We start from the raw sequence: 12,786 nt of genomic DNA, 5'->3' as shown, positions 1-12,786 counted from the left end.
CTTTTCCCACTATGCCATATGGAATTTAACATGCATGCAGACCAGATATCTTAAGAATATCAGCTCCTATTTCTGTGTGTCAGGAAGACCTGAGTTCAGATCTGGTCTCAGACATTACTAGCTGCATGACCCCAGGCAAGTCACTTGATTCTGTTTACCTCATCTGTAAAATGAGTTGGAGAAGGAAATGGCAAACCACTCCATTATCTTTGCCAAGAAAACCTCATGGACAGTATGGTCCACTGGGTCATAAAGAGTCAGATATGACTAAATCAACTGAACAATAACAAAAGCCCCATCTTAAAGATAGCAAAATAGTCTCTTAAGTGGAGAAGGAGATGTGAAGGGACACATGGTTAGTGAGCATAGGAGCATAGGTTTTAGGCTGAAAGGGACTTTAGAGACCATTTAGTTAGCAAGATTAATTCTTTAAAATAGGAAACTACCAGGTGGTGGGCTAAGGTGGGCTTCTTCCTACTCCTCTCTCCCTTCAATTTGCAGATCAAGAAAATGATGCACAGAAATAAGGAAGGGACAATTAGCAAACAGTAAAGGCAAGATCTGAGCCCAGGTCACTGAGTTGCAGAATTGCAAAGAACTTCAGAGTAAAACCTCTAAAATACATTCAATAGGTGACCATCCAGCCTCCACTTGAGCACCTATAGCAGTTGGAAAGCCACTACTTTCCACCAGGAAGACAAGAAAAAAAGAATGACCAAAGGCTGCCCATTAAAAAGTATCAGAAAGAAATATAGATTTACATACTCTGCCACCAAATGATGAATTTTTTGGACATAACAACTCATGAAGATCTGTCTAATAACAGATAATAATAATAATAATAATAATAGCTATTCTTAGCTAGTATTTACATACTACTTTAAGGAATACAAAGCACTTTATGCATATCACCTCATTTTAACCTCACCCTAACCCAGAGAGGTAGGGGATATTATCAACCCAATTTTACAGATGAGGAAACTGAGATAGACAAGGTTAAGTGACTTGCCCAGTGTCACAAAGTAAAAGTCTGAAGGCAGATTTTAGCTCAGGTCTTCCTGACAACAGGTCCAGTGAGTGCCCTATTCACTTCCCTAACTAGCTGCTACTAAGGCGTGGGGTTGTTATGGCCTGGTGCCCTAGAAGGAAAACACACACAGAAGAAATTAGAGGACCTGCGGACCTGACCTTGAAACAACCATGAGCCCTGAGAAGTTACCTGAAGGGTGTGCATGGCTTTTGGAGGCAAGGATGTAATTGAATAAAACACCTCTTCAGGTGGGAAAGCAACAACTTCCAAGTGTTTTAACTGGACTTGTTTGAGGTTCCTCAAAGTCCAGGCCTTTGTTTGCATAAAACTTCCTCTAAACTTTTCCTGTGCATCTGAAGAGTCCTTTGTTGCAAGATATACATTTGCCATGTTCTTATCACTCAGCTGTAAATATGCTTTAAACAAAAACCTCTCATCTTTTTCCTGCTCTCAACACAAGGAAATGCAGCCCATTTAGGACTCAGCCTCTGGAGGCAGAATTTGCACAAGATCCTGTTTCAATAAGTCAATTGATCTAACATTTATCAAACACTTGCTATTTGCAGGGTCCCTGACTTCATGGAGTTCATTGTCCAATAAGGGAATCAGACACCAACACAAATAACTATAATAAAACAAAATATTTTGTGAGCAAACTGGGGTGTTGGAGGGGATGACAACTGGGTCTTTGTCCCAGGGCCGTGACTGTAAAACAGAACAGCACTGGCAGTCTTCAAGCAGGGTAGAAACCATACAGTTTAGCATCTGGTTAGCAAGAATAATTAGTTAAAATGGGGAGCTACCAAACAGTGGGCTGGGGTGAGCTCCTCACTACTCTCCTGAATGTCCCCCTTCTCTCCCACCCCATAGACATGTGCAGTAGCGTCCTCTAGCAGTAGTCTACTACTGACAGTGCCCAAGACCTCCATTTACCCATTGTGGGGCAGTGTCCCATCCATCCCCCGCCCCCAGCACATAACAGAGGGTCTATGCCATGCTCTAAATCCATGGTCTTATGAATGCAAGAAGATAAGATGACATAATCTTATTGCATTTATATCCAACATCATGGAATGTCAGGGTTGGAAGGTTCCTTAGCAGTAATCTAGTCCTGCCCCTCATTTTACATTTCATCATATTATTCTATACTATCTGGTTTGTAATATTCACTAATTGTCTCATGTCTTATCTCTACAACTAGATTGTAAAGTGTCCTGATGCTATGGTCTGTGGTCACCTCTTTCCCCAACAGTACTGGGTACGTCATAGGTAAGACAGGGAAAAGAATCCTGGTTCCAGAATCAGGAAACCTACATTTGAATCCTGGCTCTGACAGTTACTAACCTAGTGACTTTGGGCAAATTACTTCATCTCTCTGAGACTCAGTCTCCACATCTGAAAAAGGAGGACAATAATCCCTGTGCTCTCCTTTCATGAGGTAGTTGTGAGAAAAGTCCTTTGTAAACCTTAAAGTCCCAATGGAAAGAAATGTGAGGTATTATTAAAGCTGCTGAATAAATAGAACGTAAGCTCCTTGAAGGCAGGAACTGTTTCATTTTTTTATCTTGGTGTCCCTAGTGCCTAGCACAGAGTAGATGCCTAATAAATGCTTGTTGATTGATTGAATGAGTTGATGAATGTTAGAATCAGTGTGATATAGACAATAAAGACTAAAGGATGAAGTGATAAGGGGGCAGCTAGGTGGTGCAGTGGATAGCACACCAGCCCTGAAGTCAGGAGGACCTGAGTTCAAAGCCGGCCTCAGACCAAACACTTGACACTAGCTGTGTGACCCTAGACAAGTCACTTAATCCCAACTGCCTAAAAAAAAAACAAAAAAACAATTTCACAGTTGAGGAAACAGGCAGACAGGTTAAGTGTCTTGCTCAAGGTCTCACAGCTAGTTAATATCAGAGGGTGGATTTGAACTCAGGTCGTCCTAACTCTAGGCCCAGTGTTCTACTCACTTCACTACCTAGCTGCCTCACCACAAGCTCTGCCTTAGAGCATGTGGTTGTTTTAGATCACAGCTATATGGTATCATCAGGAGAATACTTTGAGACTTTAAATATTGGTGTTAGAAAGAAAAGGCTTTTTATTTCAGGGTTCACTGAAAGTGATACATAATTTCCCAAAGACATACAAAATACAAAGTTTCCCATTTTATTCTCTTTCTCCTGTTCAGTTGTGGGCTTTGTTCACTGTCTATTCACCCTCAGGGTCTGTCCAATATATACAATGGTCTGTCCATTTCGTTTTTGATTCATTTATGTGGATTATTAAGTTGACTTTTTTATTTTAATGCTTGTGAATTTCATTTCAAGACCTTTACATTGTTTTGGGGCTTGATGCAATCAGAGCAATGTCATCATCAGAAAAGAATATCTGCAAGACCTCACCATCTGCAGGGAACCCATTTTTCCATTTTAATTCACGACAGGTCATCTTCCATTACAGTATCAAACACCTTACGTGAGAATAAGGTGATGGTTCACTATATCTAGCCCAAACCATCCCACCATGCTGTTACCTAGCCATCTTTATGCCATACTTTCTTTCACCCTTCTCATTCCCCCAACCCCATTTTCTGCCTTTTGCTCTGGGAAGAGTAATTGAATAAGTACTACCTTTCCTGGAAATGACATGTCAATCAATTGTCCTATACCTCCAGTCATCATCCTTGTGATTTCCCTGACCAAAACATTCCTCTCTGACCAATATTCTTCATGTGTTATCTCCTATTAGAATATAAGTTCTTCAAGGGCAGAGATTGAGTGTTTAGCACAATTCTAGGTATATAGAGTTTAACAAATGCTTTTTCATTAAATCCATTCATTCACTCACTCATCCATCCACTCATTTATTGATTCATTCAAATGTGTCCTTGAAGGAATTTAAACCTAGATCCCTAATTCCACGTTACTTCCACCTAAACCCTACTAATCCCCCTGTCCAACACACATTTCATAGCTATTGTGAGAATCAAATTAAATAAATCTAATGAATCTATTATGTGCAAAACCCTATGGTAAGTGTTGGGCAAAATGAAGAAAAACAAGACATGGTTCCTTTCCCCAAGGAATTTATAACCTAGTCAGGAATATGAGATACACACACATACGCACACACACACACACACACACACACAAATATAAGTGCAGAAGTGTTATATAAGAGCTGAAGAAAGAAAGATCACTTTTGCTGGGGAGGATATAATCAGGGAAGGCTTCAGGAAGGGGGTGGCCATTTGGATTTTGACCTTGAAGGATGTATAGAAATTCAAATAAGATAATGGGTATGAGATGCTTTATATTCCATTGAAGCTTGCTTGTACAGAATGTTTTTATTAGTTTAATTTGCAGCTCTAACAGACTTTAGTTGAAAACCTCATAGCTCAGCTAAGACGCATGTTCCAAAACAGTATAGCCAACAGATATATTTTTTTCCCAGGTCTGCTGACAACCTTTAGGCCTACTATTGTTTGGCCTTATGAAGAGTGGTGATGGCATGCACTGTGCCATCCACACACCCTTGCTTGGGGCTTGTTGATCCGGCAGTCCCTAAGGCATGTTGCTGATGGCCTATGATGATTAACATCCCTTATTTGGCAAGAGCCAGCCCCAGATAGCCAATACACATTCTGTCCCTTGGCCTGTATTTGAAGCCTTTTCAATTTGGTAGGGTTTACCAGAACATTCTCCAGCTACTCTTTGTAAGAGAAATAAACAGCTATTGGGTGCATCAATGAGTTGCTAGAGAGAAACAGTCACACAGCCAGTGTTCAACATTTCTCTACTAACCTACTAGACCCTTAGGTATGGCTACTGACTAATCTGAGTAACAAGGAAGTCACAAGTCATCTTATCCAAAAGGCAATAGGAAGTTCAAAGGCTCAGACAGATTCCAAGATTACAGGATTATAGAATGGAACTTAAGAGGTAGAAGAGACTTTGAAGGCCATCTACTCCAATCCCTTCATTTTTCAGTGAGGGAAATGAAGATCTAAAGATTTCAAGTGACTTGCCCTAGATAACCCAGGTAATAAGAGGCAGAGATGGGATTTCAACCCAAGTCTTCTGACTTCAAAACCATTGAGTATCAGGGGAAGTATGCAACCCTGTGAATTTATAGACAAAGAAATTGAGAATCAAGGAGGTTAAGGAACTTGCCCTAGATCACACAGGTATTAAGAGTCAAGGGTAGGATTTGAACCCAAGTCCCCTTGCTTGGAGCCACTGCTCTTTGCATTGAATTTCAAGACAGAAGAGGTTGAAGTGAGGTTTAGTGGAAGTACCACTGTATTTGGAGTCAGAGGACCTGGTTTGAATCCCAGCTTTGTGGCTTACTAGCCACGTGACCATGGACAAATCAATCCACCTCTAGGGATCTCACTTTCTTTAAAATGATGGCGTTGGACTCCAAGGTGCCTTCCACTTCTAGGGCTATAGCTTCTTATAGATTCTGAGGACTCTAAAGGACTTTAGGGATCGGTAGAAAGAGCCTTAGTTCTAAAAGCAAAGGAACTGGTTTCAAATCCCACCACTGACTCCTACTACCTGTATGACCTCGGAAAATCACCTGACCTACCTAGGCCTCACTTTTCTCATCTATAAAATAAGGTGCCTGGACTAGATTGTTTTTGAGGCCCCGTGCAGCTCTTTATCTATGATCCTATGGTATAATATCTAGGAAAAGAAACTAAGGGTCAGTGGAAGGGAAATGACTAGCCCAAGATCTCATGGATAGTCATCCACAGAGTTGGGATTCAAATGATTCCCAGCTTTTTCCAAAGCCCCACAGTCATGTTTGTTAGTCTCCAGATTTCCTAAGCAGATTCATGGATCAAAATATTGTAATAATGAAGGAGGAAACAGACCTGAGAGTCAGTTGGGGAATAGTGGGAGGAAGAGATTTAGAGAACATGAGGTGGATTGAAGATGCTTCAAGGATCAATGATTTCATCAGTGCGGGCACCTCCTTCATTGACTTGGCTCACCATCCACACTTTAGTAGATGGTTTTCATAAATGACCCTCCCCTCCCCAAATTCACCACCTATATAGAATAGCATCCCAGTAATGAGACTCTATGAAATAAGTTAGACTGTTCCTCAGAAAATAGACATACAGTCAACTACCAAGTCCATATGTGAAGTCCTCCCAGCTTGGTAGGAACTGGCAGAATTTATCCTCTGCCATCCAAACCTTCGGGAGCCCAAGATGATCTCTAAGCCACGCTGAACCATCAGAAGACTTTGGTAAATGGAATTGAGGTAAGATAAGCAAAAGGGCAGGTATGTTCAATTGGTTGCCCTCTTCCATGACCCAGTTGGCAATCAATCCTTCTTGGTCCTAGTAGAAAACCAGATGGTACCCAACCAAGTTCAACATTTCAACAGCCAAAGGAAAATAACTCTGAGCCTTTTGCTCTCCATCTGCTGCGGCTGCAGGTGTCAGTGGGCAGGGCTTCTGAGAAGAGCTGCTCAGAATTGCTGAATTGACAGAAGCTGTTGTGTTCTCTGAACTTTCAGACAAGAGAAGGCAGTGAGCTGGTTGGAACAGTCACATGAGTTTCTATTTTAAGTGTAGTTAAGGTCCTAGGTTATGAAGCAAGAAGGGACCTTAGAGATCATCTAGCCGAAGCTCCTCATTTTAACAATGGTAAAATTTAGGCCCAGAGAAGTGAAATGATTTGTACAAGGTCACAAAGGTAGTAAATAGCAGGACTAGAATTTGAACCTGAAATTAGAGGTAACTAGAAGGTTCAGTGCATGGAGTGCCAGGCTTGGAACCAGGAAGATATGAGTTCAAATCCTGCCTCAGACATTTAGTACCTGTGTGACCCTGGGCAAGTCATTTAACCTCTCAGCCTCAGTATCTTCATCTGAAAATGGGGATAATAGTAGCACCCACCTCACTAGATTATGGTGAAGATCTAATTAGTGAACACATAAAAAGCACTTTGTAAACCTTTAACTACTATATAAATTCCGGTTGTTATTATTATTGTTATTGTTTATTTGACCCCAAATTCAACCTTATTTTCATTACCACTTCTCCACTGGGCTTCACTTAGAGCCTGAAGACTACCCTTCAAGGAGGAATCCCTAACATAGGCATGGATATCGTCACCATGCCTAAGAACTACACATTGTAATGTCACAGCCTAGAAGGTTCACCAACTGGACTTACAAGAAGGATAGAGAGAGGTTTATTTTCAAATTGTCATTAACACTTCACTCCTGTTAATACCACCACCTCCACTTAGAAACTCCTCTAGTTCCCCCTTTCCCACAGGACAAGGCACAAACTTATTAGCCTGATATTCAAGGAGCTAAAGCCATTAACTAGCAATTTTTGTGCCCCGGTACAAACAGCATAGAACATGACTTCCAATAAATTTTTAAAAACAAATGCAGTTGGAGGAGGAGAGAGGGACCTCTTGGAGAGACTTTGGACTGTTTCTCAGACATGTTTCTATCCTCAGAAACACCTATAGCAGTGTACAAATTACTTGGAACAAGTAATTTTTTTGAGAGATGCCAAGCTTATTGGCACTTCTATTTTAATAAATGCAAATAGTTAAATCTCCTTCTGAATGTCCAGGGATCCCATATGCACACCACCAGGTCACTCCTTCCAATCTATTGTAGGGAGGCTTGATGTCTGGACTAGATTGAAAGTAAGATCTTTGACACTTACTAGCTGTGTGACCCTGGGCAAGTCACTCAACCCCAATTGCCCCACCAACAAAAGCAAAAAAAAAAAAAGTAAGATCCTTGAGGTGGACATTGCCTAAAGGGACAGAAAGAAGACTGTGTTATGGAAGTCCTAACAGCGCTTTTTTCCACCCAGTAACTGTATAGACACTTCTCTTGGGGAGAGCATGGAACTAAAAAGATCATTGACCTTTAACTAGAAACAAAACATTTCATTTCTAACTGAAAGTAGCCATGCACTGATAAAACATATCTTCAGTCCATCACTAGTAAAGGAGGGAAACAACTGTCTCCGAAGAGCTGTATCATGGGGAGGATGCACTGGCAGTCTGCAAACGTTGGTACTATATAATAAGCATGCACAGTCTTTATATTCATCAGCATCACAGAGATAGGCAATTTTGACAATTTTCTGCATTTGTGTATTCAAAAATAGTCTGAATTTCCTTCTCTAAAGGCTCAATGCTTTAGTGGCTTCATATAGGAGACTTTAACATATTAGTCCATTCTGACCACTTGACCTTCCCAGAAGCAGCATTACCACCTGTCGAAGACTGTGCCAGACTGTCCCAGAGTCCCAGACATTCTTGTGGTTACAAGTAATAATTTTGATATGCTTGCATCTTGCGACAGCAGTGATCATGGTGGAATGAATCTACTGACACTAGGCTGATTCTGAAGTCTGACCTTGACCAAGGGAAACTGGTTTGAGCTGGTTTCCCTAATTTTAGTTAATCACCTGCCAGTGGAGTGCTAGATTTCATGCCACAGATGTTGGCTTCATTGGTTTCTTTTGTTGCACTTTAAATTCAGTGGTTTGAAAGACTGGATGTTACTTTAGAGAAATGTGTAAAATTTGTAGCACACGTTTCAAGATGCTGCGATAACTGTTGGGTTGGTAAAGTCAAGGGTTTCAAAGATCATTAAAGCCCACAATGAAACAGGATCAGCTGCAAGGAAGCACAAAAGAAAATGTAGTCAAAAATGAAAAACAATGCCAAGAAATAGCACCAACTAAATGCAAGGGTCTATACCAGGCACTGGAGATAGAAAAAACAACATAGTTCCTAACATCAAAGACCTTAACCTTGAGTATTAGCATTCAAAGCACTCCACAATCTAGTACACCTTCCCTTTCCAAATTTACATCATAAAATTTTCCCTCTGTATACTCTGTACTGTAGCCAAATGACCATGCTCTAATTCCTAAACTTGCCTTTTGCTTTTCCACTTCTGTGTTTGCTTATACTGTTCTTTCTATATGCTTAAAATGACCCCCCCAATTCTACATATATTGAATTTTTAATTATTCTTTAAAGCCCAGTCCAAATGCCACCTCTTCCATGAAGCCTCCCTGATCCCCAATTCCCCAAGGTATTAATGATCTTCATCCATAGACCTCAGCATGGTTTTTGTTTTTGTATCCCTCTAATGTAGTTATCATGTAATACACAATATCGATATCTGTTTGTATTTCATCCCTTTGGTAAGCTATGAATTGTATGAGGGAAGGCACTAAATCCTATCCAAACTTTGGGTCTCTTCCTGTACCTAGCATTCAAGGCTTTGTATACATCAGGTTCTTAATAAATAATTTTGCTGAATAAATGAATAGAAAAAATGAGGTGCTAATCTCAGTTGTTAAATGTTATATTGTATGATTGATGATGGAAGGTGTCACCATCTCACAGCAAGTATTTGACTTGGATATTTCATCGATCATTCTGATAGTTCTCTGATGCTCCTTCATTTTATTATTCCCAAGGTATCTCCTGTGCAGAGCACTCAGGATATAGAGAACAATAACACCTTTGAGTAAGTATCATGGAAATCCTGTTTTTACCAGTATAATGGGGATATTAGCCAATGAGGGCCCAGCCCTTAGAACATGATTGTTCTGCAGACAATTAGTAGACTTTTAATCATCATATCAGTACCAGCCCCTCAAATCACTCCTATCCCTCCCAAACCCACCTGGAGTCACTTTCCTAGTCCTTGACCTTATATTTATATCCATTTAGTGATTTCATCAGTTCCCACGAGTTGAATTATCATCTCTATTCAGATGACTGCAAAATGTATGTATCTAGACCTATGAGTCTGAATTTCTTATCACCAACAACCAGCTGGATATCTTCATCCAGATATTCCACTTACATCTCAAACTTAATACATACAAAATAGAACTCATTATCTCTCCCATCCCCCAAACTTACCTGTTATTAAGCTTTTCTTATTTCTGTTGAGGGTAACACCCAGCAGTTTGCTGGGGCCAGCTCTAACCAGCTTGAAAGATTATTAGATTTCAAGTGTGAGTATTTATACCTTAGAAATCACCAACCTCTACAAATCAGGGCTTGGTTTATTGTTTTGTTGATTATCTAGACTTAAGAAAATGTTAATGATATAGATTCAACTTAGAAATATATGTGCATTTTTTCCAGATAGCCCAGTGGTTATACATTTTACCAGCACACTCCCGATACTACCACCCTTCTAGTCATCCAGATTTCCAACTGTGAAGTCATCCTCTTCCTTATACTACATATCCAGGCAGTTTCCAAGTCTTTATCCATTCTACTTCCATAATATATCCATCTTTTCTCTCTAGTCCTTGTTGGCCTGAATTCAGGCCCTTATTATCTCAGATCTAGACTATTATTAGAAAGCTAGCCTCCTAATTATTCTTCCTGCTTCTGGTCTCTCCTTTTTCCTATCCATCCTTTATGCAACTGCCAAAATATTCTTCCTAAAGTATAGGTCTGACCATGCCACCATAGTCACCACCCCACCCACACACCCTCCAGTCAAACAAGTCTCTTTGATGCTGCCCAAACACAACATTCCCTTTTCTGCTTCCATGTCTGTTCTCCCATGCCTGGAATACATACTCTTCTTACCTCTGCTACTTAGAATCCTCAGCTTTCTTCAAAACGCAGGCTCAGGTTTCACCTCCTATACAAAGCTTTTCTGGACCCCACTCACTGTTAGTATTGTCTCCATCCTCAGATATTACTTATCTGTCTCTATGTTATATTTCTTAGTAGAAAGTAACCTCCATGAAGGTAGGGAACAGTTTGGCAGAGACAGGCCCTTTCCATTCTACCATGCTGCTTCCTTTATCCTGTCATTCACCAACCATCAGTCGTCACCCAGCACTGCTGAAAGGCATCAGGTTCCTGGATCTACTACAAATTCACCGCATCTGAACTTCCTCCATTAGACTGAAGCGCCTTAGAACTCTCTTTTTCCTTTCTTTGTGTCACCAGCACTTAGCATAGTGTCTGATGCATAGTAGGTGCTTGATAAATGCTAGTTGACTAACCAGCTGCATACCCAACATCTAACACAGTACCTTGTGTATAGTAGATGTTTAATACATTCTCGTTGAATTGGACTCAGTACAGCATGTTAGAGACAGAAATGCTAGAGTCCTAATATAATGGTCTCACTGTCATTGATCACAAGGATAAATTGCTATGAAAACATAGTAAAACATCTCCCATTTCTCACCTATTTGTTGTGCTTTTCCCGGTCAGCTATAAATACTGCCGGAGGTCATAAGGCACAGCAGGCATTTAGTGACCAGGCAGCAATAACTCTTTGTCCTTCCAAGGACCTTAGTCACACACTACAGCCAAATAGTGTCTGTGCAGTTATTAGAAACCACTATGGTGATAATGGGTACAAGCCAACATCTTTCCCCCGTCTAAGCCCACTCTCAATCTCTAACATTCAACTCCCACACACACACACCAAACCCTAATCCCCACCCCTGCCAGAGGAAATCTAAGAACCTCTCTCCACTCTAACTCATGGGCCCACTCCTCTCTTCCCAATGGTGGTGGGTTCAGACACCCAGGCCTTGCTATCCACCCTGTAGTTGTACCCTTATGACCCATACCTTTTCATAGACTTAGAAGCTAAACTTTCCTAAATCTTTTATCTTCCCCATTAGGAAAAAAAAAATATATATATATATATATATATAGCTAGTATTTATACAGCCCTGTAAGGTTTGCAGAGCATATCACATATCTCATCTCATTTGAACTTTATGAGCAACACTGTGAGGTAGGTGCTATTATTATCATCCCTATTTTTCCGATGAGGAAGCTGAGGCTGAGAGAGGTTATGTGACTTCCCCAAGGTCACATAGCTAGTAAGCATCTGAGTCAGGATTTGAAATCCTGTCTCCCTCCTGATTCCAGGTCCAATGCCCTATCTACTGTATCACCTGGCTACCTCCTTGACAACAGGGACTCTCTTCTTTCTGTTTGCATAACCAGCGCTTAGCACAGTGCTTGACACATATTAAGTGCTTAATAAATACTTCTCATTCATTCATTCTAGGAAACCAAAGACAAAAGGGCTATTTCCCTTGCATCCTATGAGCTTCCATCTTTCACCAAGATGGGCAAAGAGGCCTAAGTGAACCATTAGACAACTTAATTTAGTGGAAAGAGTACCTAACTGAGCCTGAGGGGACCTCACATCCTACCTTAGTTAGAAGAAAGGAAGCAAGCATTTAGTAAGTGCCTACTATGTTCCAGGCACTGTGCTAAGCACTTTATAAATATCTCCCTTGATCTTCACAACAACCCTGAGAGGTAAGTGCTGTAAGTATCCCCATTTTACATTTGAGGAAGCTGAGGCAAACAAGTTAAGTGACTTGCCCAGGGTCACATTGCTGGTGCCTGAGGCCAGATGTGAACTACCAAAAAAAAAAAACCACCTCAAAACTAACAATGTAACCTTGAATAAATTAACTCTTCCTTTGACCTCAGTTTCCCCACTCCTAATAATAACAGCTCACATTGATACAGCACTTTAAGGGTTGAGGTGGGCAGCATAAGTATGATTGATTATCCTTATTTTGCAGATGAGGAAATCAAGGTTCAGTGACATTAAATGAATTGCCCAGAGTCACATCTATAAAATGAAGGGAATGACTCAGATGACCTCTAAGGTCCCTTCCAGCTTTATCACTGTTTTATTCTCTGGGAAGGTAGCATGTAACTAGAGTGGTGAATTAGGAA

General features: G+C 40.6%; 1 protein-coding gene across 1 annotated transcript in view; it reads left to right on the top strand.

Annotated features, from left to right (window-relative positions):
- CYS1 (cystin 1) overlaps positions 1–12,786 on the top strand; it is a 35,166-nt gene that overhangs the window by 15,201 nt on the left and 7,179 nt on the right. Inside the window, exon 2 of the mRNA XM_020992682.2 lies at positions 9,513–9,562. Within this exon, the coding sequence (XP_020848341.2) occupies positions 9,513–9,562 (50 nt within the window). The remainder of the gene's footprint in view (positions 1–9,512; positions 9,563–12,786) is intronic.

Source organism: Phascolarctos cinereus, unplaced genomic scaffold, assembly GCF_003287225.1.
Source record: "Phascolarctos cinereus isolate Bilbo 61053 unplaced genomic scaffold, phaCin_HiC Scaffold_2;HRSCAF=192, whole genome shotgun sequence".
In the NCBI taxonomy this organism is placed as follows: Eukaryota; Metazoa; Chordata; class Mammalia; order Diprotodontia; family Phascolarctidae; genus Phascolarctos; species Phascolarctos cinereus.
Note: the sequence above shows the minus strand (reverse complement) of the source record. Positions and strands in the feature narration are given on the sequence as shown.